The following is a 27,433-nucleotide window of genomic DNA, read 5'->3' as shown; positions in this document are numbered from 1 at the left end:
CCATCAGGGCCGGGAGATTTACCTTTCTGCAACGATTTAGCTGCATTGTGGAGTTCCTCCAATGTTAGAGGAGCATCCAGTGATTCTTGAGCAGATATTGGTAAAGTGGGAAGATTCAGGTGACTGAGAAAATCACTACATTCTCCTCTGTCAAGGCAAACCTCAGAAGAATACAACGCAGAGTAGAATGATCTAAACTCATCATTAACAGCCTTTGGGTCCGTAGTAATTTCACCAGAGTCAGTTTTAATAACATCAATGCTGGCTTTAGATTCGCACTCTTTAAGTTTCAGTGCAAGCAATCTGCTAGGCCTATCTGCGTTAAAATAGTATTTTTGCTTTGTTCTATGAATGATAAACTCAGCTTTGGATATAGATAGAGAAGTATATTCTGCTTTCAATAAAGATAGCTCCTGATTGAGTTTATCGGAAAAGGCAGAAGCCTGTTGACGATCTAGATCATTAATCTTTTTTTCTAACTCCTCAAACCGTTTATTCCTAGAGGCCTTGACTTTGGCAGAATATGAAATGCAATTTCCCCTTAAAAAGCATTTTGTAACTTCCCACAACGTCTGTGGATTTTGGCAGTGGGAGTTAATTTCCAAAAAAATCATTAATTCTTGTCTAAGTTGATCTAAGAAGGAGATGTCGTACAATAATGTAGTATTAAAGCGCCATCTATTGACTTTAGAGACTTTAGCACCTATAGTGATATTACAGGTAACCGGTGAATGATCCGAAATCAAAATAGGCAAAATATCAATAGTACTGATGTATTGGACTAAAGAAGGATCAACCAGAATATAATCGATCCTAGAAAATGACTTGTGACGGGTAGAATAGAATGTGTAAGCTTTAGAATTACCATTTTTAATACGCCATGGGTCTACAAGATTAAGCTCTGCGATTAAACTATTAAGAGCTACTGACGAGGGCGTTGCGACAGAGTCAGTGGAGGAGCGGTCTAACTCAGGGTGGAAACAAGCATTGAAATCCGCGCCTAAAATAATCTGATAATCATTGAAATTAATCAAAGTTCCAGAAATATTATCCATAAATTGGCGGTCACATACGTTCGGTGCATATATAGATGTTAAAAGGACTTTAGTATGATTAATTCTAGTGGCTGCATATACGAACCTCCCACAATCATCTTTCCCCATTGAATCCACAGATAAACTTAGTGATCTCTTATGCAGGATTAAGACACCTTTAGATTTGTTAAGCGCACATGAACATGCCAACATCTTATAATATTTATTTTGAAAACGATGAACATCTCCGTCTTTTAAATGGGTTTCTTGGAGTAGCGCAATGGATACATCTTTCCGTCGCAAAAATTCCAAACAACGAGTGCGCTTTATTGGTGAGTTTAAACCCCTCACATTCCAACTTAGAATATTAAAAGCAGACATATTGTGTGAAGGTAAAATGACAAGTGAAGTGTAGAAAAGCCCAGGCCTCGCAAACCATTTGGAAAAAAATGTACGTTAAAATTAGTTGCTGCCGCGAACAAAACACAGATGAACATACACGAAACTATGTACATACAATTTGCAAGCCGCGAGGATATAACGAATCCCCTGGCTAGCATAGGGCTACTGTTTACAAGAGCCGTGACTGCTCAATTGCGGTGTAATCCCAACCACTACTAAATAAATATTTTATAGCTGAAATAGGGAAGGATTCAAGATTGTAATACAATTTTTAAATAAATCACAAAATAAATTTCTATATAAAATCTCACCCTAGAAAAATAAAATTAAGCAGGACCTACCTCAATAACCAATAATGCCCATAACCTATTCAGTGGTGAAAATAAAAATAAAAAATAAAATGTATTTATAAATATAAACCAATTAGCAAATAAGAGAAGTAAGGCAAATGGCATACAAGGCATATTATACTCGCTATGTAGTTTTATCTCTACTGAGTAACGGATTGCTCCATTTCCATGTCAGCACAGCGGTCCAGTTGGGGAGGCAGTCCCGCGGGTGCTATAGCGATGTCGTTCCCAGGCCGTAAGGACAGAAGATATTGCTCGGCCTCCAACGGCGAACGGAAGAGGTTTTGTCTCCCAGCATGAATGACCTTAAGTGTAGCCGGGAAGAGGAGAAACGATTGAATTCCGAATGTATCCATCTTCTTGCGCACCTCAGTGAAAGCCTTCCTTTTCTTTGTAGTGTCTGCGCTATAATCCGGAAAGAAATGAAGGGGTTCGCTGCCAAACTTGACTGGGTATGCGGCCCTCGCCCCGTTGAGAATGGCTTGTCTATCGGTGTAGTCCAACAGTTTGAATATAACCGTGCGTGGGCGTTTAGACTGCTTGTCTGAGTAGATGCGATGTGCGCGTTCGATTTTAATTTCTCTGCTCGCGATGGAAGGTATCCATTTGGGCAGGTTCGCCTTTAAAAAGGCGATGCAGTCATCTCCCTCCGCACCTTCTCTGAGGCCGACTAACCGTACATTGGATCTTCTACTGCGGTCTTCTATGTCAGCGATCTTTGTTGTGATGTCATCAAATTTAGATTTCAGATCGCTGATCTGATCCCTGTCTTTACGGACAGCCGCCTGCATAGTGTCGTATCTGGATTGGAGCAGAGATACCGATTTTCCAACTTGCTCGATCTTCCCGGTTACGGTGGTAACTGCTTTATTGGTATTTTCAATTTCACGTTTCAGATCTAGAATCTGAGGCGTCAGCACATCATCTATAGCAGATTTGATAGCGACAGTGACAATTCTGTCTAAATCAGCCTTTTGTTCGCTCAGGGCTTGTTTCACTCCGGCCAAAATGGCGCCATCCAGATCAGCTCGGGAGATGGTGTTGGCAGACTCCCTAAATTTCTTCTTAATGGGAGAGGTAGCTTCCTCCCGAGTATGAACAAGTGTGGCCTGAGTCGACATTTTCGATGATTTCACGTAATTTAGCATTTGGCTTTCCTTCAAAGACCTGAAAAAATGCGAGTGGTGTGGAGAGCGTCTTTTCAAAGCTGCACCGCCATTAACGCGTCACGTCAAATTGAATTTACACTTTTTTTTGATAATTATTGACAATCAGACTCCAGAGAATCTTGCCGCACTGGTTTGGTTCCGGTCGGGCCAAAAACCTAGGACTAGTTCGCGAAAGTAGGTTTTTGGAAAAACCCCAAATACCCTAAAATTTTCCCAGGGTGACGAGCAAATCCGAGGCATGCATCTGGTCCGCCTCGAGCCAAGGATTCCAGCGATATAAGACACTTGAGCCTACGCCTCACGGTTGATGAGTTATGAGCCGTTTCGTACTTTTGCCCGCTGTAGCGCCCCCGTCAGGCCGATCGGGGCGGGCCTTGGTGACGCTGTAGGCGGTGTGAGTACTATCAGCCCCCAAAGTTTCAAGTCTCCACGACTTACGGTTTGGTCTGCCCGATCAGTTTTATGTCTGAATGTTGCATCATGGGAAAATTAACAATTACAATAGGTGTTCAGCACTGAAGTGCTTGAACCCCTAATAAGTGGCTAAAAAAGGGCCACAAAAAGGCCTCTAAAAAAAAACTATAGGGTCTAGGCGCTTGCCGTCTGCGCTGCTGCGTTCCAAAAACTTTATCCAGCCTTCTAACATGTGCCTCGGAGAGGAAAAAGAACATTTGTTGCCCTTTTAGCTCATTTATCATGGAAATGTGGTGCATTTTTTTTTTTACCTTTTAAACTGTGACACCCCCACTGATGGCCCGATCTCCATAAAAGTTTGCACGCTTCTTTAGAATAATATGGCGCATGTGCTCAGCTAATTTGGTGAAGCTCTGCTCTTTTCCCCCCATTTTTCAGTCATTTAAATGTCATTTTGCATAGGGTAATACAGAGGCCTTCTCACCTTTATGACAGTTAAAGCGCCACCAATGGCCCGACGTCCATGAAAGTTTTCAAGCTTCTTCAGGATCACGTGACGCATGCGCATGCCCGATTTTGTGAGCTTGTATGCAAATCAGACAGCAAGATGGCCGCTTTCAGCCATTTCATGTGTTTTTTCCATAGAAATACATCATTTTGACACCCTTTTAACAGTTATAGCGCCACCAAGTGGCCAGTCGCTGCGCCCTTTTTCACGTGACCACAGAATGAGCTTGTACATGCGTGTGCTGAGTTTGGTGCAAAAATCTCGTTCCGTTCACGAGTTATAGCCAATTAAGCAAAATGGGCTCCTCCCACTTCGAACATTTTGGCGGCCCTTAGGGACCGTGAAGCGAAATTTACACTTTTTTTTGATAATTATTGACAATCAGACTCCAGAGAATCTTGCCGCACTGGTTTGGTTCCGGTCGGGCCAAAAACCTAGGACTAGTTCGCGAAAGTAGGTTTTTGGAAAAACCCCAAATACCCTAAAATTTTCCCAGGGTGACGAGCAAATCCGAGGCATGCATCTGGTCCGCCTCGAGCCAAGGATTCCAGCGATATAAGACACTTGAGCCTACGCCTCACGGTTGATGAGTTATGAGCCGTTTCGTACTTTTGCCCGCTGTAGCGCCCCCGTCAGGCCGATCGGGGCGGGCCTTGGTGACGCTGTAGGCGGTGTGAGTACTATCAGCCCCCAAAGTTTCAAGTCTCCACGACTTACGGTTTGGTCTGCCCGATCAGTTTTATGTCTGAATGTTGCATCATGGGAAAATTAACAATTACAATAGGTGTTCAGCACTGAAGTGCTTGAACCCCTAATAAGTGGCTAAAAAAGGGCCACAAAAAGGCCTCTAAAAAAAAAACTATAGGGTCTAGGCGCTTGCCGTCTGCGCTGCTGCGTTCCAAAAACTTTATCCAGCCTTCTAACATGTGCCTCGGAGAGGAAAAAGAACGTTTGTTGCCCTTTTAGCTCATTTATCATGGAAATGTGGTGCATTTTTTTTTTTACCTTTTAAACTGTGACACCCCCACTGATGGCCCGATCTCCATAAAAGTTTGCACGCTTCTTTAGAATAATATGGCGCATGTGCTCAGCTAATTTGGTGAAGCTCTGCTCTTTTCCCCCCATTTTTCAGTCATTTAAATGTCATTTTGCATAGGGTAATACAGAGGCCTTCTCACCTTTATGACAGTTAAAGCGCCACCAATGGCCCGACGTCCATGAAAGTTTTCAAGCTTCTTCAGGATCACGTGACGCATGCGCATGCCCGATTTTGTGAGCTTGTATGCAAATCAGACAGCAAGATGGCCGCTTTCAGCCATTTCATGTGTTTTTTCCATAGAAATACATCATTTTGACACCCTTTTAACAGTTATAGCGCCACCAAGTGGCCAGTCGCTGCGCCCTTTTTCACGTGACCACAGAATGAGCTCGTACATGCGTGTGCTGAGTTTGGTGCAAAAATCTCGTTCCGTTCACGAGTTATAGCCAATTAAGCAAAATGGGCTCCTCCCACTTCGAACATTTTGGCGGCCCTTAGGGACCGTGAAGCGAAATTTACACTTTTTTTTGATAATTATTGACAATCAGACTCCAGAGAATCTTGCCGCACTGGTTTGGTTCCGGTCGGGCCAAAAACCTAGGACTAGTTCGCGAAAGTAGGTTTTTGGAAAAACCCCAAATACCCTAAAATTTTCCCAGGGTGACGAGCAAATCCGAGGCATGCATCTGGTCCGCCTCGAGCCAAGGATTCCAGCGATATAAGACACTTGAGCCTACGCCTCACGGTTGATGAGTTATGAGCCGTTTCGTACTTTTGCCCGCTGTAGCGCCCCCGTCAGGCCGATCGGGGCGGGCCTTGGTGACGCTGTAGGCGGTGTGAGTACTATCAGCCCCCAAAGTTTCAAGTCTCCACGACTTACGGTTTGGTCTGCCCGATCAGTTTTATGTCTGAATGTTGCATCATGGGAAAATTAACAATTACAATAGGTGTTCAGCACTGAAGTGCTTGAACCCCTAATAATAAAAATCAGCACAATTACAATAGGGTTTCAGCACTTCGTGCTTGAACCCCTAAAAATCAGAGCAATTACAATAGGGTTTCAGCACTTCGTGCTTGAACCCCTAAAAATCCTTACAATTACAATAGGGTTTCAGCACTTCGTGCTTGAACCCCTAACCAGTACAATTACAATAGGGTTTCAGCACTTCGTGCTTGAACCCCTAAAAATCAGTACAATTACAATAGGGTTTCAGCACTTCGTGCTTGAACCCCTAATTAAAGCTGCAAGCAGCATTTATCGGGGTTCAAGCATTTAAGGCCTTTAAGCTCACAAGCATCAAAAGACATTAAGTTTTATTTAGCAAGCATTTAACAACTGTCATCATAGATGAAAAAGTCAATTTACAGCCAATACAGGCAGTTTACCATAGGACATATATGGTTTTAAAGCGTTTTTACAGTTATAGCACCTTTTTCTAGCAGTTATAGCAGTCTTCTTACAGTCTTGCCTGATCTCCACCACTTTTATTAGTAGTACTCAAAGTGTGCCCATATATATGTGTCAAATTTGTTGTAAATATGTAATTTTGATAAGGAGTTTAGACAATTATATTCAGTGGCGTAACGAGCCAACACTGGGCCCTTAAGTAGGATTATCAAGGCGGGCCCCTTGATGACACAATTGATGATATTGATGATGCAATGTCTGCAAGTAGGCTACCATGAATAGGGCAGGATATGATCATACACAGCATATAAGAGATGAGATGACTAACAAAATCAGGAGTAGCCTCACCAAAAAAAAAAAAAAAAAACTTGGTGTCAGCGCACGATAACACATTGTTAGGCCTAGGTCCAAATACATAAAAAAGATGCTCTCTTACATTATAGCGGGATTTTCCGGGCTTTCCTATGTGCAACTGCAAAGTTGTCGATTAGATCAGGATTGTGCGCATGGGCATTCTCAATTGACCCTTCGCAGGGAGTTTGAATGACAGGCGATCTGACTAATCATAATCCGCCATTTTCTCCAACAAAGCAGTCAGGAGAGTTAGTAGATTTACATTGGAGGATTTCAATTTGAAAACCAAAGTGTACTGACGTCTTAGCACTTTAAAACAACATTCCTTATATGTCCATTTATGTTTATTTTAATGCTATATGTTGGAGCTACATTAGTTTGCTTTCAGTAGTGGTAATTTGTTAATTGAGTTGTTTACTATTATAATTTTGCTCAAATTAGTAATATATACTTAGGCAATATTCTTTTGTTTTTTATTTAGTTAATTGTTTTATTTATATGTTTAGTCTTTATTTTTTGGTTAGTTTACTAACTACAATGTTTGATTCAGACACCTGAGGGCAGTAGTGGGCACAGGTAAAGGTGAATATAGGTAGGAAGTAGGAGGTGATCTGTAGCACCTGGGTGATGGGCATATGTTTTTTTACCAGCGTGAGAGATGCTGTATTGTCTGCTCAGCTCAAGGAAAATAAACCAGCCACAACTCTGAATCAGTCTGGAATTGGACTCATTTCTTGCCTGCGTACATTACCTGCCCAGGGTGCTATAGAAGTTGTCGTTTAAAGTTTGATTTCATTTTATTTTTTTATTTTTTTGGACAAACGGCCACTACACAATAAATTAACTAGAAGGAAGAGATGATCGGTTCACGAGCAGCTTTAACTGAGCCTCGAGTCTACAGCGATCTGTCAGACACATTAAAGAGTCACAAAACGGTATTTATTGTTTAAATGTCTCTAAAAAATGACTACATTTGAAAGGTGAGACTTTGTTTCATATCAAAAGTACTTGTCTGTCAGCGCGCAGTATCCTCTCTGATCCGCAATGTATTTTTCACTGCGTGAGAACTTGGTGTGGTGTGAGAGTGGCGTCGCTTGTCAGACATAGCAACAGTAACTAAAGTGGGCACTAAAGTGGGCGGGTCTTTGCAAACGGTCATTGACAGTATAGAGCTGGTAAGTCCCGCCCTTTCCGCTAACCCCACTGGACCTTTAGGTTGAAAAATCGTCAATGCAAGTGAATGTGAGAAAATAATTATTTTCTGGTCTCGTTTGAATTTTGCCATGAATGTGAACATATGTTGTCTGTGAATTTTTAATATAATTTTTCGTGTGAAGAATGCTACAATTTAGCGGGTAGAAGTTTGATACGGTTAGACTTTGTGTGAGAGCACTTTGTGGACTACAACTAGTTTTTACATCAGACGGAAATCTGAAGAAAGAACAGCCCATTTGGTTTGAATGGTGATATTTGGGTACAAAACACACAGGCATCTCTATCTGTCTCCATAGATTATCGCAGCATTAGCACCGTGATTTGACAAGTGGAAGGAAAAATGTGTTATCGGGTGACGTCACATAGGCGACATGTAGTCTTTCTCATTATGTCTTTTCCACAACTGCTAGCCAAAGAATCATACAATATACTGTCAAACTCGTAACATGAAAAATCATATAAAAAATTCACAGACAACGTATGTTCACATTCATGGCACAATTCAAACTGGACCGTGAAATAATTATTTTCTCACATTCACTTGCATTGACGATTTTTCAACCTAGAGGTCCAGTGGGGTTTTACAGATGGGCGGGACTTACTAGCTCTATGGACAGTGATTCGCCAGTCCCAATTCAAAACAAATTTCATCACAATCCATCAATTGTTCGTTTCAAACATGTGAGAGCATCAAAATGATCCATGGGTGAAATTGATTGGATTTCATTTTTTTTTTTTTTGTCAGTCCCTATCATAATTTTAAAATTTTGGTGTTATTGTTTAGCTTTTTTTTTTTTTTTTTTTTTTGTCTCGATCGGACTAACGGCTTTGAAGATAACCACAATTTTTAAAGCTCTAAATGACACTTACAAAAACCATAAGGCGAAACCAAGGGGCAACATTCTCATCTGAAAAATGAAGCCTACCCGGAAGTGCGAAAAACTGCAATACATCGAAAATCCGCTAGGGGAAGGTCCCAAAAGGGAGCAAATGTCCATTATAGCCCCCATGTTAAAATGTCCGTTTTCACAGCATAAATTCATGTTTTTACAGGTTGGTCCCATGGACTTTTATTGTATTTTTCGATAGGTTCCGAGTGCCTGACAACGGCGAGGGTAGTGAATTTTTTTCTAACTCGTTAGTTTAGATAGTATTTAGATATAAAATGTATGACAAATAAGGGCGTGGTTAACTTTGATTGACAGCTTGATTGACAGGTTAGGCTGCGCCAAGGAGAATGACAACATAAGAAGCGCCATTTTTTAACGCAGTTGAAATATAATACTACTTTTTCTGTATCATGAAATGTAGTTTTAAGAGTTTTTCAGGTGAGAATGTAGTTATTTAAAGCTCAAATCTGTGGTTTATTTAAAGATTTATGAAAATTTTATCCAGTTGTGAGATCCAGCGATGATGACCGGGCGCTCGGCGCATGTACCCTGCCTGGAACAGCTTTTCCTCAGCTAGTCGTTCGCCGCTGACCCTGGGGTGTCTGTAGTGGTTAAACATGAGATATAATTCGTCTTGTCTATATCCAACGGGCGATTTTTGGTTTTGTGAAACTATAATTTGTTCCCTGGCCAATCGTTTTTGCTGAGGGGAAGTTTCATAACTTTATAAGCTATTTAACTTTACTGTTGTATTGTTAGACTAGATCGAGCGCTGACTTTGTGTGTTTGACTGAATTGTTTGCTTTATTTGTATAGCTTCTTATACCTTTTACTTATACTTTTATAATGGCTAATATTGATACAACTGAAATTTAACAAAAAGAGACTGGGTTGAGTTTTGTCATTTTAAATTTTAACACAACGAAGATGATCTATATGTTGTTTACTGCAAAATCTGTTGTTTAGTACAAATGCACATATTGCCTGGACCATATTAAAATGTTTAATATTTTTATATTATATTTAAAACAAAAAGAGGCAGGTTTGTGTTTTATATTTTGTTTTTTTTATAAATAGGCAAACTATGTGCAGTGAATATAATCAATACGCGTTGCCTGAACCACATTTGTGTGGCTATAATATTAAGATTTCTTTAAATGAAAACGAAAAGAGTTAGTATGGTGTTTTATAACATATTTCGTTGCCTGAAATATACACAGAGATAACCGGAGTAGCAGAGCGAGCTGAGTGACGCGTGCTGCGTCAGAAGGTGGGCGGGGTTAGGATTTCCCAAGATTTTCCAAGATGGAGCCACCCATACCCCCCATAAAAGGCTTCAAAACCGTTCTGCAGTAAGTCTATGGGTGACGTCACAGACGCTTTGTCCATATTTTTTACAGTCTATGGGCGAAACCTGTCATGTTTGGTAATGTTGGACTCGGCAAGGATTCAGGAGTCTTAGGAGGTCACTCCTGTGAAAAAACACTGGCTTGAAACTTCTAAGGCTCCTTCAAGGCATTGTGCCAATGACGTATACTGAGTTTTTTGAGATACACCAATGTTCTCATAGACTATCATGGCACCCTGGACAAAGACACTGCGTGCCAATTTTCAGTAGACTAACAGTTGCGGGTGCGCTTATAGCAATTTTCATGATTTTTTTCACTGTTATAGCGCCACCAAGTGGCCAATTGTCACGATTTTTTTCATGTCAACTCAGATTGAGCTTATGAACATGTGTCCCAAGTTTAGCAAAAATATCTCTTTCCGCTCACAAGTTATAACCATTTTATAGTGCCACCAAGTGGCCAATTGTCATGATTTTTTTCACGCAACCTCAGAATGAGCTCATGAACATGTGTCCCAAGTTTTGCGAAAATATCTCTTTCCGTTCACAAGTTATAACCGTTTTATAGTGCCACCAAGTGGACAATTGTTGCGATTTTTTTCAAGTGATCTCAGGTTGAGCTCAGGAAGATGTATTCCAAGTTTAGCAAAAATATCTCTTTCTGTTCACAATTTATAACCGTTTTAGTAAAAGTGGCCCTGGTGCCTCAAAATATTTTGGTTCCCCTTATCGACCGTTAATTGAAATTTTGAATTTTTTGGATGATTATTGATTGTCAGACTCCAGAGAATATTCTTGCAGTGGTTTGGTTCCGATCGGGCCAAAAACCTAGGAGAAGTTTGCAAAAATAGGTTTTTCAAAAAAATGCAATTTACTCGAAATTGGCGCCTGAAGGGCGAGCAAATCGGAGATAGCCATTTTGTCCGCCTTGAGCCAAGGATTCCAACGATATAAGACACATAAGACGCATGACACTTTCATGCTTGAACCCCTAATAAGAATGAAGGCTTTTTGCCAGTTATAGCGCCACCTATCGTCTTATCTCCATGAAACTATGCATGCTTCCTCGCCATGTTCTGACACATATGCTCATCAATTTTGGTGAAGTTCTGAGTTTTCCTTTGGGATTTATAGGCTTTTGAGTGTATTTTGCCACGCCCCTTTTCTAAATGACCCTGTTACAGCCACGCAAATGCCAAAGTTCAACTTTTTTTTTGATAATTATTGATCTAGAGAGTCCAGAGAATTGTCCTAGACTGGTTTGGTTCCGATCGGGCGAAAAACCAGGGACTAGTTCGCAAAAGTAGGTTTTGGACAAAATTCAACATAGCAGAAAATTTCCCCTGCCTACATCCAAATCAGAGATAGCCATTTTGTCCGCCTTGGGATCCCAACGATATAAGACACTTGATCCTGGGACAAACGGTCTAAGAGTTATGTGCGATTTTGACCTTTTGGTTGCTGTAGCGCCACCTATGGGCCAATCGGGGTCACACTCTGATAGGTTGTCCCCAAACTGAGGCCTACCATCTGGCCAGGTTTCAAGTCTCTAGGCCTTACGGTTTGTCCTGCGCGATGCGTTTTACGAATCCTTACAATTACAATAGGGTTTCAGCATTTCATGCTTGAACCCCTAATAATAATAATAAAAATCAGCACAATTACAATAGGGTTTCAGCACTTCGTGCTTGAACCCCTAATAATAAAAATCAGGACAATTACAATAGGGTTTCAGCACTTCGCGCTTGAACCCCTAATTAAAGCTGCAAGCAGCATTTATCGGGGTTCAAGCTATTAAGGCCTTTAAGGGTTTTTAAGCACAAAAGCATCAAAAGTTATCAAGTTTTATTTAGCAAACATTTAACCACTGACATAATAGATGGAAAACACCATTTTCAGCCAATATAGGCAATGTACCATAGGAAATATATGGTTTTTAACCTTTTTAACAGTTATAGCGCCAACTATGGTCCGATCTGCATGAAATTTTGCATGCTTGTTAATGATGTTATATCACATAAGTTCACCAATTTTTGTGAAGTTCTGGGTTTTCGTTTAGGATTTATAGGCTTTTTAGTGTTTTTTGCCACGCCCATTTTATAAATGACCCTATTACAGCCATCCTAATGCAAAAGTTCAATTTCTTTTTGATAATTATTGATCTAGAGAGTCCAGAGAATTGTCCTAGACTGGTCTGGTTCCGATCGGGCGAAAAACCTAGGACTAGTTTGCAAAAGTAGGTTTTTAACATATTCATGAATATTTAATGAACTGTTTGATTGACAGCAATGGTTCTAGAGGCAAAGTTGTTCAGCATGAGCAGGTCTATCAAATGATATGCATTTTGTGACGATAAGTGTAACACCACGCGATTACAGAGCCATAAAACTCGTTAGCGCCAACTAGTGGCCGATTTCTTTCAAAATTCTTACAGACCTCTAGGGGCTTGAGCCGAACATGCCCACTGAGTTTCGTTCCGATCGGCCTCCGTTAACCTTGTCTAATAGGTGCTCAAACTTCATTGGCCAATAGCGGCCATGTTTTTTGAGATACACCAATGTCCTCATAGACATACATGGCACCTTGGACCAAGACACTGCATACCAAATTTCAAGTCAATCGGACTAACGGTCAGGTGGTTATAGCCTGTTTTATAGTATTCCTATAGGATTACTATAATTTTTTGTCCCAAAATACTACAAGATTCCTATAGTTGTTTTTCAAAAGGGATGTCTCATTCACATTAGAGTTATCAGCTGAAGGCTCGCTTGATAGGCCAATCGTGAACCTATGGAGTAGTTCGAGGTCTACACTCAATACAGACTGCAGTCTGTGAGTTAGGGATAACTGTCAGCACAGTCCCTCGGCAACTTCGTACTACTGATCACCGTTTTACAAAAGGATTAATAGTTTGGAGTGAAGCATACGTACAATTGGTAAGTGACAAGGTTTTATGGAGTTATAGTATGCAACATATACGAAAGTTGATTGAGTTATAAGCTAATGTTACCGCTACAGCTACCGCAATGTCTTACCTGGAGATTCAACCAGATAACAAAATATGTCTGGAAACGACACCTCCGGCCATTTGGTTGGGTCATTGACCCAGTTTTTAATTAAATAAGGGCAATCATAACCTATTGCAGTTAATTTTGCAATGTACCTTTGCCGGTCGGCAGGCGTCAGTGACTCGCAATATGACATTTTTGTCATTCAAATACACACGATGTTCGCGGTGTTTTCCCCCCCGCCAACTCCACCCTCGCCACGCCAGACCACGCCCCCAACTATGACTAGATGCCGACTGTATGTATATGCGCCACTTCCGGTCAGTGTTGCCAACTTAGCGCCGCCAACTTAGCGCCTTTGTTGCTATTTTTAGCGACTTTTCAGACCCTTTTAGACATATTTTCAAAAAAGCGATTAGCGACAAATCTAGCGACTTTTTGGACAAACCTCAGTAACCTCCAAATGTTGCCAGCACAGTCCTGCGAGCGCAAGATCTTGCTTTCTCCCTGCCGTCTACCCTGTTCAGTGAATGAGAGGAGCAGCACGGCAGCTGACAGACGTGAATGAGTTGTTGTTTCTACGGACTTATCACTTATCTGCTTCTCTTTTGTTTTATATTTAAAGAATTTAGTTTGACCATTTTTTCCCCTTTCTTTTCTTGTGCTTATCACTTGTAATACTCACTATTACAGTTCTTTAGTTCACCCAGTTCCCGAACTCTCTCAATTCAGATAATTTTACACATAAAAATGTAGTCATTCACTAGTTACTCTATTGTCTGACAAAAAAATATAGGAAATGAGAACAGCTTTATTCTACATTCGGCTATATTATATTATATTATATTATATTATATTATATTATATTATATTATATTATATTATATTATATTATATTAAAATACAGTATGTGAGCATGAATTTAACGAGAAAACACATTAGACAGGCAGAACGCAAGTACGACGTGATTACGTCATGAATATGCTAATTGACGTATGACATCATCTAGCGACATTTAGCAACTTTTAGGGAAGGCGTTAGCTACTTTCCTTTGAAAATAGTTGGCAACACTGCTTCCGGTATTTCGCCGGTTACTCGACACGGGTAAATTGCAATCGAGGATTTTTTAAAATCGAGTACTCGACTTTAATCGAGGAATCGTTACAGCCCTAAAAAAATGTGTGTCTGAATATTAGGGTTGCCAACCGTTCCGTATAATACGGAATCGTCCCATATTTAAGGATCAGTGAAGCGTCCCGTATGAAAGCCATACTTGAAAGCAGCTTGTCCCGTATTTTCAGGCTCTAAGTTGAGAATTAACCATTTCTTTGAGACAAATCTTTGTTTGATTTGCAAACATAGACGTTCACGGAAGGCTTTTAGACCCAGCAGAATCCTCTACCGGCTGTCGCTCCCGCTTCACAGCCATCGGGACTCGCGCTAGCGGCAAATCCATTCTTTCACTGTCTGCGTTTTGATTCCGGCTAATCAGTTTAGGCGACTACAAACAACGTGATTATATATGAGTAACGCAAGAAAACATGCAATCTATACCTGAGGGAAGACGTTATCAAAAATCTTTAACTATTGTAAGTTAATGTTAAATAGAGAAAAACCTTTTTACTTTAAAGTAACTAGTACCAGCCTAGGCTACTTGGTTGGACCTCGTTATTGAAACACAAAATAACCAATACAATTTCAAGCACCAAAAGCAGCCCATACTAATCTTCTAAGTTCTCTTTATCTGGAGAGTATGCACTTTTCATTTATTTATACGTGGTTGCAAAAACATTTAGGCCTAGTTCAAAATTGTAACTGCCATTGTTTAAATGCTTTTTTTTTTTTTTTTTTTTTTTGGGCTGTAATTTCAAAGACGTTCAGTTACTTTACTTTAAATTTTATGCCATCTATATGTATCTTCCTGACAAAAAAAAACACACCTTTTATGTTTATTGTTTTAAATAGAGGTTGATGATATCATCATAGGCTAATAGGCTATCCGTTGGTGTAGCTATATATTGAAAAAAATCAACAATTTGAACATGGAGCCACATCATATCTATGGGATTGAACCATATAGTGCCTTTAAAATGAAGTTTATTAAGAATGAGAATATAGAAGGTTATTAAGATATCTTTATTACTTTTAGAGTTACAGGCCCACAAACTTTGGAAAAATACTATTTATGGCACTCAGTAATTTTCAATTGTGTTGAAAAAAAAAAAAAAAAAAGATACATTTCTAGTTTCAACATTATTTCTTCTTCAGAAAATGTGCGACCATTGAAAACATCCCTATATATTGGGACTTAAAATGAACTATATTCGGCCTTAAAAATTAAGAAACCAAAAGAAAAGTTTGTTAAGAATTAGAATCTAAAAGGATGTAAAGACATTTTTAAAATGTCACCGTTGGCATACAGTAGCTATAATAAAACAAAGATGGCTAAAGTCAACTGATTTAGCTAAACAGACCTAACAATCTCTGTGTAAAAGTAAAATAATGATGCAGTTCTAAAGTCATGTTAACCCCCCTGTAATCTGACTCCAAATCTCAGGTGAAAATTGTCATTTAAACCCATTTTACAAAACTATAATTTCTCAGTAAATATACATCCATCACGTGTAGCCTAATATTTTGGCTTTCTTCTTCATTTATGATATGCACTGTGTTGTACAGTACAAATATTTTGAGTGTCCCTTATTCTGTCCCTTATTTTCCTATAAAGAACCACGATTGTCCCTTATTTTCCTTTCCATAAGTTGGCAAACCTAGCTACCACATATCGAACGTGGAAATGTAATAAAGGCCTATAGGCTCATTTGAGATGGCCTCGCCTGAAATTTAGGTGAGAGTAGGCGGCTGCAGTGAGGGGAGGAGTGAAAAAAGTGCTGCCAAGACGGACAGTTCTCTCTCCTCTTAGTGGATCAATAGGCTCATTGGAGATGTGCATCGCCTCGCCTGAAATTTAGGCCAGAGTAGGTGGTTGCAGTGAGGGGAGAAGTGAAAAAAGTGCTGCCAAGATGGACAGGTAAATATATATATATATATATATATATATATATATATATATATATATATATATATATATATATATATATATATATATATATATAAATAAATATAAATAAATATGACAATCACATATCCCATAGAGATATAGCACTGTCTGGAAATTTGGGAATATTCACAAATAATTTATACATATTAAAACATGATATTACAGTTTCAAAATCAAACATTTTAAAAGAGAACAATACATCATGATTAATTAAATCAATAAGCATTAAGCTGTGTCGTCAGCGATTCGTTTCCCATTGTGCTATTGACCAGCACAGTCGGGTGAGTACAACTGTGCCTGACTGCAGAATCTGACGTGGATGCCTCGCTGTAGCGAGTGTTTTTTGGCACACGTCAGCATGACTTCAGAGCAAGGCGGCCCACGCTCGGACACATTTCTAACTGGCATGCCTTTCAACGGTGATCAGTGGTGATCGGTTCTGCACAGATTTTTCTCATCTCAAATGAGCCCAATATCTCCACGCAAAAGATCTTAATACTATCCTCTATCGACACCTACTCTGAATGGATAAATCTCAATTTATCCAGTCTTCAGGGGGTGAAAATCTGTTCTTGCTTTGTAATGCTATGACCATCTCACGTGTTTGGAGGGTCACAGGATGAATCAGCTTGTTTTGAGTCTATTATAATAGATAATATAACGTGCAGCTTATTTCTGGCTTGTTTTTTTTTTTTTTTTTTTTTCACTATCTGTTGGTTCAGATAGTGTAACCATTATTTGGTAAATCTACATTGGTTGGTATAGAAATGGAAGGGGAAAGAGAAGATGGAAAACTGAAAAAAAAAGACCTCTACTCATGACTATCATGATATATCAGTGATGAACAACACATACATGAGAAAACACAGTGTATGAAATATATATATAAAACTGTATGTGACCAAGGCTTTTTACATATTCATGCAAATACTGTACTGTGTCTACCCTGCTTACTCATTTACCATACACTACACAATGAATGTCACGTTGTTGACTATATAAGGAAAGGTTAAGCTACAATTTTTATATTATTTGGTCACAGCTCCATACAGTATTGCACCTCTTGTGTGATGTTATGTACATGTTGCATTCCAGAAGATAAAAAAACAAAAATATACACTTCTAAATATCTTAACCATCTTGTTACACACATTATTTTTTGATTATTAAATATATATATATGTATATATATATATATGTATATATATATATGTATATATGTGACCAGTCACGGAAGGTAGGGACACAAGTCGGTTCTGGGGCATTTTGAGTTATTCACAGATTCTGAAAGTGTAGTCTCCAAGCTTTCCAACGATGTGTAACACATGGAAATCTGATAATATTTGGAGAAGTTGTGGCCATTTGAAGGTAGGCACTTACAAAAGCTCAAAGGGGAGAAAACAGCCACTGAAGATTGTTCAGTTCTCACCTCTCTCTCCTGCTGGGAGTGACAATAGAGGCTCATTTACATATCATTTAGATAAGCCATACCCCCTGTAAAGCACCCCCCTGTAAAGCTGTAAAGCACGAAAAAGCAAAAAGGTCAGGAAAATGTGCCATCAAAGAAAAAAAAAAGTTTGCAAACAGGTAATATATAAATAAATGTCTCTTAGCATTTACCGATAAAACTGTATAGGCAATTCTAGTGTACACTGAATAAAAAATAAGATAAATTCTAGACAATGTTCAAATCAAAAACAGGATGTGCTATGTGAGAAATATATACATACACACACACAGTATGAGTAGGCTATGAATCAGAATAGATTTTATTGCCATTGTCAATGAAAGGTTTCACAGACTAATTATAAATAATAAGCAATAAACTATGGAAATAGGCATAGGCATAATTTGCGGATGGGACATGTTCCCACCAATTTTTAAAACATCTCGCGACACGAATGTACCAATTCTATAAAAAATAAAACCTCTCCAGTTAACTGGCAGAGCATTCATTTCGTTCGTTTTTTTTTTAAATAAGATACTAGCGCTGAAATGTTTTTTTTTTTTTTTTATCAAGTGATCAAAGTGCTCGTTGCCGCTGCGATCAGTGGCGCAGATACAGTGTTTTCTCTGTCTTCACTCGACGCGCGCTTCAATCCGTTGCGTTGCGGATACTCTCTATTCATTCTGTTGAAATCACAAAATAATTCAGGCGTTTGCGTGTCCCTGCTTGATATACAACCAAATCGTTTTGATGAGAGAAAAAAAATATACGAGAAAAAAAAACCTGCTCAAGGGCGGATTCGAACTCATAACCTCTGATACGGCTGGCTAAAGCTCAACCACTGTACGTTTCATTTGTACGTTTTATACATAGGCGGATCGATGTATTGGCACTGACAGCATGTATTAGGCTACATCTCATTAAACGACAAATTAAACCCCATGTAAGCTACTATTTAAATCGATTGCTGGACATCGTAATGTTATTGGCGTCAATCTTCACTGAATTTTGAAATCAGATAGAGCCGACCAGAGCGCTGCATAATAAGTAGCCACGCCAGCTTATTCAGTATGGAAATACACACCGACAATGACACGCCCCTACTGTGTGCTAGAATCTCTGAAAAACAAGCCGATTTCAACATCAAAATGTACGCTTTTAAATATACTAATACTGCTATCTCAAACTTGGAGAGGCTTCTTCGTGATCTCAACTAACAGATTCTGCAAAAAAACGAAAATCACCAATTTTGAAAAAAAACGCTTCTTTCTCATTTTGCTCGAAAGTTGTGCTGCCGACTTGTGTCCCTGGTTTCCGTGACGGGTCACATATATATATATATATATATATATATATATATATATATATACAGTGAGGAAAATAAGTATTTGAACACCCTGCTATTTTGCAAGTTCTCCCACTTAGAAATCATGGAAGGGTCTGAAATTGTCATCGTAGGTGCATGTCAACTGTACGGAGCCCCTGAGGGGACCTGTGAAAAAAAAAAAAAAATAGGACTTTCGCGTGCGCACGAGAAACTATCGCGTGCGCACGAGAAACTTTCGATTCAAATAAATTCGTTTAGGCTTGGCGTTTAAAATAGGCTAAAAGTTGTTTGTAATAAAGGGCACAATGGGCTATTTTTATAGACTACTATGCATTATTATTATTATTATTATTATAAGGGGTTACTTATTTTTCATTTCTTGTTGTTTTCTGATTAAGGATTTGGCTATGGGGAAGTAAAATACGCATAGCCTATATGTTATTAATAGTGTTTATAATGTTAATGTTGTATTTTATTTACAGGTCTTTTACACTATTTCTGAATAGACTAGCCTAATAATATAATGCGTGTTTCCCTCTCAACATGACTGAGCGCGCCACGCACAAGCGCGCATCCTTATAAATTCTAGGCTAATACATTTTAATAAAAAAGGCCTACATCATAAAACTCAGAAGAGTATGTATTTTAATATCTCTGATGTTCTCTGTTCTCTGGTTGTTAGACAGTAAGTCTGAATGACAGTTCATGCATGAACGTTAGGACTATACAGTCAATTATTACCTTTTTGTAGCTATTGTTTAAAATATTTAATTTACAACGAATTATATTGATTTATATCTTAATTTATTATTATTATTATTGTTATTATTATTTAAAACTTACTGGACGAGGGCGACCATGGTAGACCAACAGTCGTCATTTACCCAGTATATCTATACAGAAGAAAGACCTGTCTAGGCTCTTCGGTAAGGGTTGTGTCGAACCATTCGTTAATCTGGTTGTTTGATGAGAAAAAGATGAAATGTAGTTGCAATAAATGCGTTAAGAATCCGTACAACTGCAGCAGAGGATGACTATTTTATTCTGCAGTGCGGAACTGAGGAAGAGCTGATGACGGAACAGTTTGATCAAGATAAATAGCAATCTTGTGAACTTTACTTCTTTAAAAAAATGTTTCCTTCATCTCAATAGCAGAAGATTATTAGCCTGTTGTTTATTTTTTATCAATACACATACAAATACAAAGTTTATTAAAAGTAGGCCTATATTCAAAGTTAATACAATTTTTTGAATTGTGACTAAAATATGCCTCTAAGTCTTGTCTTTAATAGCACCTTGCTTGAGATTTTTGCTAAAATATACACTTCAAAACGTCAAACAACAACATAAATGATATATACATCATCCATATTTCCACATTTGTATTAATGACGCTATAATGCAAACCGAAAGTTTCTCGTGCGCACGCAATAGTTTCTCGTGCCCACGCGAAAGTTTCTCGTGCGCACGCGATAGTTTCTCGTGCGCACGCGAAAGTTTCTCGTGCGCACACGATAGTTTCCCGTGCGCACGTGAAAGTTTCTCGTGCGCACGCGAAAGTCCTATTATTTTTTTTTTTTCCACAGGTCCCCTCAGGGGCTCCGTACAACTGTGAGAGACATAATCTAAAAAAAAAAAAATCCAGAAATCACAATGTATGATTTTTTTAACTATTTATTTGTATGATACAGCTGCAAATAAGTATTTGAACACCTGAGAAAATCAATGTTAATATTTGGTACAGTAGCCTTTGTTTGCAATTACAGAGGTCAAACGTTTCCTGTAGTTTTTCACCAGGTTTGCACACACTGCAGGAGGGATTTTGGCCCACTCCTCCACACAGATCTTCTCTAGATCAGTCAGGTTTCTGGGCTGTCGCTGAGAAACACGGAGTTTGAGCTCCCTCCAAAGATTCTCTATTGGGTTTAGGTCTGGACACTGGCTAGGCCACGCCAGAACCTTGATATGCTTCTTACAGAGCCACTCCTTGGTTATCCTGACTGTGTGCTTCGGGTCATTGTCATGTTGGAAGACCCAGCCTCGACCCATCTTCAATGCTCTAACTGAGGGAAGGAGGTTGTTCCCCAAAATCTTGCAATACATGGCCCCGGTCATCCTCTCCTTAATACAGTGCAGTCACCCTGTCCCATGTGCAGAAAAACACCCCCAAAGCATGATGCTACCACCCCCATGCTTCACAGTAGGGATGGTGTTCTTGGGATGGTACTCATCATTCTTCTTCCTCCAAACCCGTTTAGTGGAATTATGACCAAAAAGTTCTATTTTGGTCTCATCTGACCACATGACTTTCTCCCATGACTCCTCTGGATCATCCAAATGGTCATTGGCAAACTTAAGACGGGCCTTGACATGTGCTGGTTTAAGCAGGAGAACCTTCCGTGCCATGCATGATTTCAAACCATGACTTCTTAGTGTATTACCAACAGTAACCTTGGAAACGGTGGTCCCAGCTCTTTTCAGGTCATTGACCAGCTCCTCCCGTGTAGTTCTGGGCTGATTTCTCACCTTTCTTAGGATCATTGAGACCCCACGAGGTGAGATCTTGCATGGAGCCCCAGTCCGAGGGAGATTGACAGTCATGTTTAGCTTCTTCCATTTTCTAGTGATTGCTCCAACAGTGGACCTTTTTTCACCAAGCTGCTTGGCAATTTCCCCGTAGCCCTTTCCAGCCTTGTGGAGGTGTACAATTTTGTCGCTAGTGTCTTTGGACAGCTCTTTGGTCTTGGCCATGTTAGTAGATGGATTCTTACTGATTGTATGGGGTGGACATGTGTCTTTATGCAGCTAACGACCTCAAACAGGTGCATCTAATTTAGGATAATAAATGGAGTGGAGGTGGACATTTTAAAGGCAGACTAACAGGTCTTTGAGGGTCAGAATTCTAGCTGATAGACAGGTGTTCAAATACTTATTTGCAGCTGTATCATACAAATAAATAGTTAAAAAATCATATATTGTGATTTCTGGATTTTTTTTTTTTTTAGATTATGTCTCTCACAGTGGACATGCACCTACGATGACAATTTCAGACCCCTCCATGATTTCCAAGTGTGAGAACTTGCAAAATAGCAGGGTGTTCAAATACATATTTTCCTCACTGTACATATACAGACTATATAATGTTGTTGTTTTTTTTTGCTGGCCATCTGAGCACAACTCTATCTTAGCATTGTGCATTTAAGCATTATAAAGTGACTTCTAGCAGCTTCCTGTTTCCTACTTAGAGATACATGATATGACCAAAATCTTTACCACAATACGAGTAATTTTCAACCACACATTTTCACTTGGAAAAAATAAAGAAATAAACAATTTAACAAATATATTTTTTTCTAACTTGTCCAAAAAGTGTTATGTTCTGTCAGGGAAAATATAAAAAAAAAAAAAAAAAAAAAAGCCAATGATCACAAGCTGGTGTTTGTGTCACTCAAGTCTGTTGAACACATTCAGACATCAGAGTCATCAGTAAGGGAAAACAACACTGAATGTTGACATCGACACAACATACTTCCATATTCCTGGGGGACCTGATTTAATTCTGCTCACTTATTCTCATTATCTTTTACTAGGTGGCAGCAATAAACCCAAACCACCCGCTGGCTCAGATGCCCCTGCCTCCTTCCATGAAGAACTGCATTCAGTTGGCTGCCTGTGAGGCCAGTGAGCTCCTGCCCATGAACCCTGATCTCCCTGCTGACCTCTTCACCTCCTGCCTCACTACACCAATCAAAATCGCCTTACGTTGGTGAGATACACTGATTACACACGCATGCAGTTGCATTCACTCATATACCTACTGTACATGTAAAACCTGAATGGTGAGCTACCCAAGCCAAGGATTTTGTTCAGAATAACACTTTTTTTAACTCACTTTTCTTTTGACCTTTGCTCTTTGCTCTACAAAGTAGCTGTATTAGCTAATGGAGGTTAAATATTCAGTGTAGTCCCCCATTATATATATATATCTCAATAAGGCATCATGTGCAGTTATCCACTCATTATTGCAAATTAAACCCCGTGGAGGGATCTTTTATCATACTGAAGAAGCTGATTTTGAGGTAATGACCGGCTGTTTACCCTATAAATAAGTAAATTGAAATATTAAGTTATTTCATTATGTTAGAACAAAGAGACAATAGAGTTTTACAAAGATATTTGACCTCAGAAAACCATAATTGACCAATAGGAATATGTATTCCAGAGAGGAGTGTTACAAATATATACAGTACAAGAGAGTTTCATGAGCAGTAGTGATGCGGTTATATCGGTAGACACTGTTGATAATCTGCGGGTCAGGCGGGCCAAATAATAAAAAATAACATTCCAATAAATAACAGTTTGCAATCAATGAATACCCAGTCAATTGCTGATTATCTGCTTTTGATCTACTGTTTATGACAGTCTTTACAATTATGGTGTTTATGTTGTCATATGGGTAACACTTTATAATATGTATACAGTAATAAAGTACTTACAAATCATTCGCAAACTATTTGTTTATAGTTAATATATTGTAGTCTCTACATTGTTAATACCCATATTTTTATGAATATAAGACTGTGTTTTTTATCTGAAATACATCTGAAAAAAATGGGGTTGTCTTATATTTTGGGTCTAGACTCTGTGTTTTTTATCTGAAATACATCTGAAAAAAATGGGGTTGTCTTATATTTTGGGTCTAGACTTTTACCATAGACTGTAAAACAAATATGGATGATGGATGTAGCGTCCTTGACGTCACCCGTAGCTTTCTGAAGAGCATTTTTGAAGCCCAAAATTGGGCAGAGCCGGCTGTCACCATCTTGGTCACGCGTTACTCCTGGATAAATGAAAATGGGCAAAAAGGCGGGATCAGCTGGTGAGACGTGATTGTTGACAGACAGCAGACAAATGGCTAGTAGTGACAGCAGCAGCAATCCACCTGTCACTCAAGTGACCAAGCCCTTAGTTATGCAGAACTTTAAGGCTTAATATAAATTAAACGGATGAGTTATAAAAAAAATTCACCCTCCTCACAGTTGTCATGAAGGCCAAAATTAGCTATATAGACTAATATGGTAAATTGGATTGACTCACTTTTGCAGCCTGTCTCTAGCGGCCAGTCGATGAATTGCAGTTTAAGTCACTTTCGTGTTGGCTTCTAGAGAGAGACAGGAATGTTGCCGCTTGATTTTTACATGTCAGAACAGAGCGGTGCAAAAATATGTATATCCCTTGATCAGATAGGTAATGCGGATGTTTTTTGTGTGTGTGTTTATTGACATGAGAAAAAAGGTGAGAAATCACTTATCAAATGAGAACTACAGGTTATTTTTATGGTATACCATGAAGTATTTATTTTTAAATGTAATTGTTGGTACATTTGTTGGTACAATAAAATATGAAAAATATGCAATATGAAAATTATTTTTAAATAAAATAATTTTCTTTACAAAAGACAATATTTGGTCTTTAAAATGTCTTTTTCCAAAAGGTACATCTTGAAAAGTAATGGAAAAAATGTCATTAATTAAGTCCTTTAAAACAACTGGTTGTTTCTCAACTAGTGGTTTGCAACCCAAAAGTGGGTCGCAAGACCATTCTTAGTGGGACGTGGAGTGTGCAATCAAAGAAACGACATAAAAAACAAACAAAAAAACAACAACGTAAATTTTAAATGATGTGAGACTTGTTTTGAAAGACCTGCGTGAAAGCTGTTGACTCTTGTCTGACATAGTTAGAGTGCCTGAGAAAAACGTGTTGTCCCGATTATCTGCAGTCAGATGTGTTCTTTCTTTCTTTCTTTCTTTCTTTCTTTCTTTCTTTCTTTCTTTCTTTCTTTCTTTCTTTCTTTCTTTCTTTCTTTCTTTCTTTCTTTCTTTCTTTCTGCATCACCTTAAATTAATCTCCTGGGGTCAGTTGTTCATAAGTAATCTGATATGATTTTGGCTATCGGATTGGATCAAATCTCAAAAATGGGTTGTTCAAAAGAAAAAAAGGATTCTGAAATCAGATTAGATCACAAAATCCAATCTTGGTTTTGATCTGGATCAAATCATCAGTTTGTGTTGTTCAAAACATTTTAGTAAGATTGGGATAACTTTGATCCAAAAAATCAGGATTATACTGAAAAGAAGAGAAAAGAAAAAAAGAGCGATTTTGGCGCCATAAAAGAATCCCCAAACAGCTATAAATATCAAACAAAAATATTATATTTAATTTAATGTGTTTTTTATTATAGTTTAAGTTTGTAAACAACATTGGGACAATCATAAGAGTTGAACCAGTCAAAAGTTATTTGTTATAGTTTCTCGGGTGAACGCAACTCTAAACTTTTCTGAGGGAACGCAAAAACAGTGAAATATATATATATATTTTTTTTCACCATCTCATATTTTTCCATCTCCATGTGTCTTTAGGGGCTCCATAGAGCACTAGAAATCCAAATTTGATAATCTGAAAAAGTGTATATCAGGATCAGGGTGATCCAATTTAATTTTGATTTGAAAAACTGGCACAAAAGATGGATTACCTGATCCTGAATAGCAAAACATAGGATTTCCAAATCCAGATCATTCTGATCATTCTGGGCCTAGTTAACTCTACATTATGGGGACAAAATCTCCCCACAAAAATGGCAATATCCAAAATCCTTGTCCTTGTGGGGACATTTGTTGGTCCCCATGAGGAAAACAGCTTATAAATCATACTAAATTATGTTTTTTTTTTTTTTTTTTTTTTTTATGTAAAAATGTAGACAGTTTTATGTGATGGGTAGGTTTAGTGGTAGGGTTAGGGGATAGAATAAAATTGTACCATATAAAAATCTTTGTCTATGGAGAGTCCCCATAAAACATGAAATCACAACGTGTTGGTGTGTGTGTGTAAAATAAAGCTCCTATTAAAGGTGCTTTTCCACTGCATTATATGACTCACTTTGGCGCTTTTCCACTGCATGAGACAGCTCAGTACGGCTCACTTAAATAGTACCAAAATGTGACGTGTAAATACTGCAGATCACTGATTGGTCAGAGAGAATCGTCACTAAAACGTCATTGGATTTGCGACACAAAACACAAAACCAGAACAAACAAACTTCTTCCTCTTGCAGTGAAAAACATCCACATGCTGAGAATCAAGAACACCATTCCATCAATATGCTCCATTGCTTCTGTGATGTGCGTTTGTTTATGTCGCATTTACGTCACGGCAGTAGAAGCGGCGCAACTATAACAATCAGTCTGTAATCCCACCAACTTTGCAGCAGTACTAAACTGCAATGGAAAAGCAAGCCTAGCCGAGCCGTGCCGTGCCGTACCGTACCATGCAGTGGAAAAGTGCTATAACTTACAGGGTTAGTTCAGTTGATTACTATTACTATAATTGTGTTTTATGTATGTCTGTGTGTGGAAATGTATGAAAGATTCGAGGCTGGGTATAGAGAGAGGTCAGTGCTAAGATGTCAAGCCTGGTTTGAGTAATTATGAATCAGTTCATAAAAAGCAGTGGGTGAAATTGAATGAGGCAGAAGTTAAAAAGGAGTGTCTGTGTATTTCCTCTCTCACAGAGTTTCCTTTTTTCCTCTAAGGTTCTGTATGCAGAAGAGTGCAAAGCTGGTGCCAGGAGTGACCTTGGACTTGATTGAGAAGTAGGTTTTTTTTAAAAAACAAAAATCATTTGGCTGCCTGTCTCTTCTAGATTTTTTCATCTCTCTTTTCAGTTTTCTATTTGTGATTTCTGTTCTCCATTCTTTTGCTCTCTGGAAATAGAAGAGAAACCTGAAAAAGCCATGAAAATGAATAAGAAATTTCTATAGTGATTATGCCTTTTTTTTTTTTCTTTTTTTTTTACTTCTGCTTAAATAAATCAGAATAATCACTAGTAAATTATCTTTGTGAGTGCAATCACAATCCTTTTAAATAATTTGTATCCAGTAATCATGCAAAGCTGAAAAAAGCCATGGAAATCTTAGGTCAAAAGTTGTGAAAACCCTGTATTTATTATGGTTTTAATTATATTTTTTTATTTAATTCAACATTTATGTTGTTATGAATTCCATGCTGTTCTATCATGCGCCCGTGGTTGCATTGAAACAACTCAATTTATGCTTGTTTTAATCCTAATTTGTTTGGTTTCATCGACTTGTTAGTTCTTCTCATGAATTCTATGATTCTGTAGCTGCAAACGCTTTACAGTGATATTCAAATAAACAAACTAATTAGCTCTGTTGAAACTATTTAGAAATGTTATTTAGATGTATTTATAAAAGACTAAAGAAAACTAAATTGTTCTAAACAGAACTATTTCAGTGATCTGAAGTTGACATTTTAGAAATGTTATTTAGATGTATTTATAAAAGACTAAAGAAAACTAAATTGTTCTAAACAGAACTATTTCAGTGATCTGAAGTTGACATTTGCAACCTTTAAGTTCATGTTTGAACTTTTTCCTGTGTAAGA

The 27,433-nt window shown here is 38.4% G+C and overlaps 1 protein-coding gene across 2 annotated transcripts in view; it reads left to right on the top strand.

Annotated features, from left to right (window-relative positions):
* Nucleotides 1-27,433, top strand: part of rptor (regulatory associated protein of MTOR, complex 1) — a 425,184-nt gene that overhangs the window by 254,653 nt on the left and 143,098 nt on the right. The window contains exons 1-3 of one of the 2 annotated variants that reach the window (XM_081381620.1): nucleotides 10,005-10,135; nucleotides 22,565-22,740; nucleotides 26,563-26,622. In XM_081381620.1, the coding sequence (XP_081237746.1) occupies nucleotides 22,601-22,740; nucleotides 26,563-26,622 (200 nt within the window). In that variant the 5' untranslated portion in view covers nucleotides 10,005-10,135; nucleotides 22,565-22,600. Of the gene's footprint in view, nucleotides 1-10,004; nucleotides 10,136-22,564; nucleotides 22,741-26,562; nucleotides 26,623-27,433 lie in introns of those variants that run through there. The other variant, XM_081381619.1, reaches the window with a different exon arrangement.

Source organism: Scardinius erythrophthalmus, assembly GCF_964197995.2.
Source record: "Scardinius erythrophthalmus genome assembly, chromosome: 12".
Lineage (NCBI taxonomy): Eukaryota > Metazoa > Chordata > Actinopteri > Cypriniformes > Leuciscidae > Scardinius > Scardinius erythrophthalmus.
Note: the sequence above shows the minus strand (reverse complement) of the source record. Positions and strands in the feature narration are given on the sequence as shown.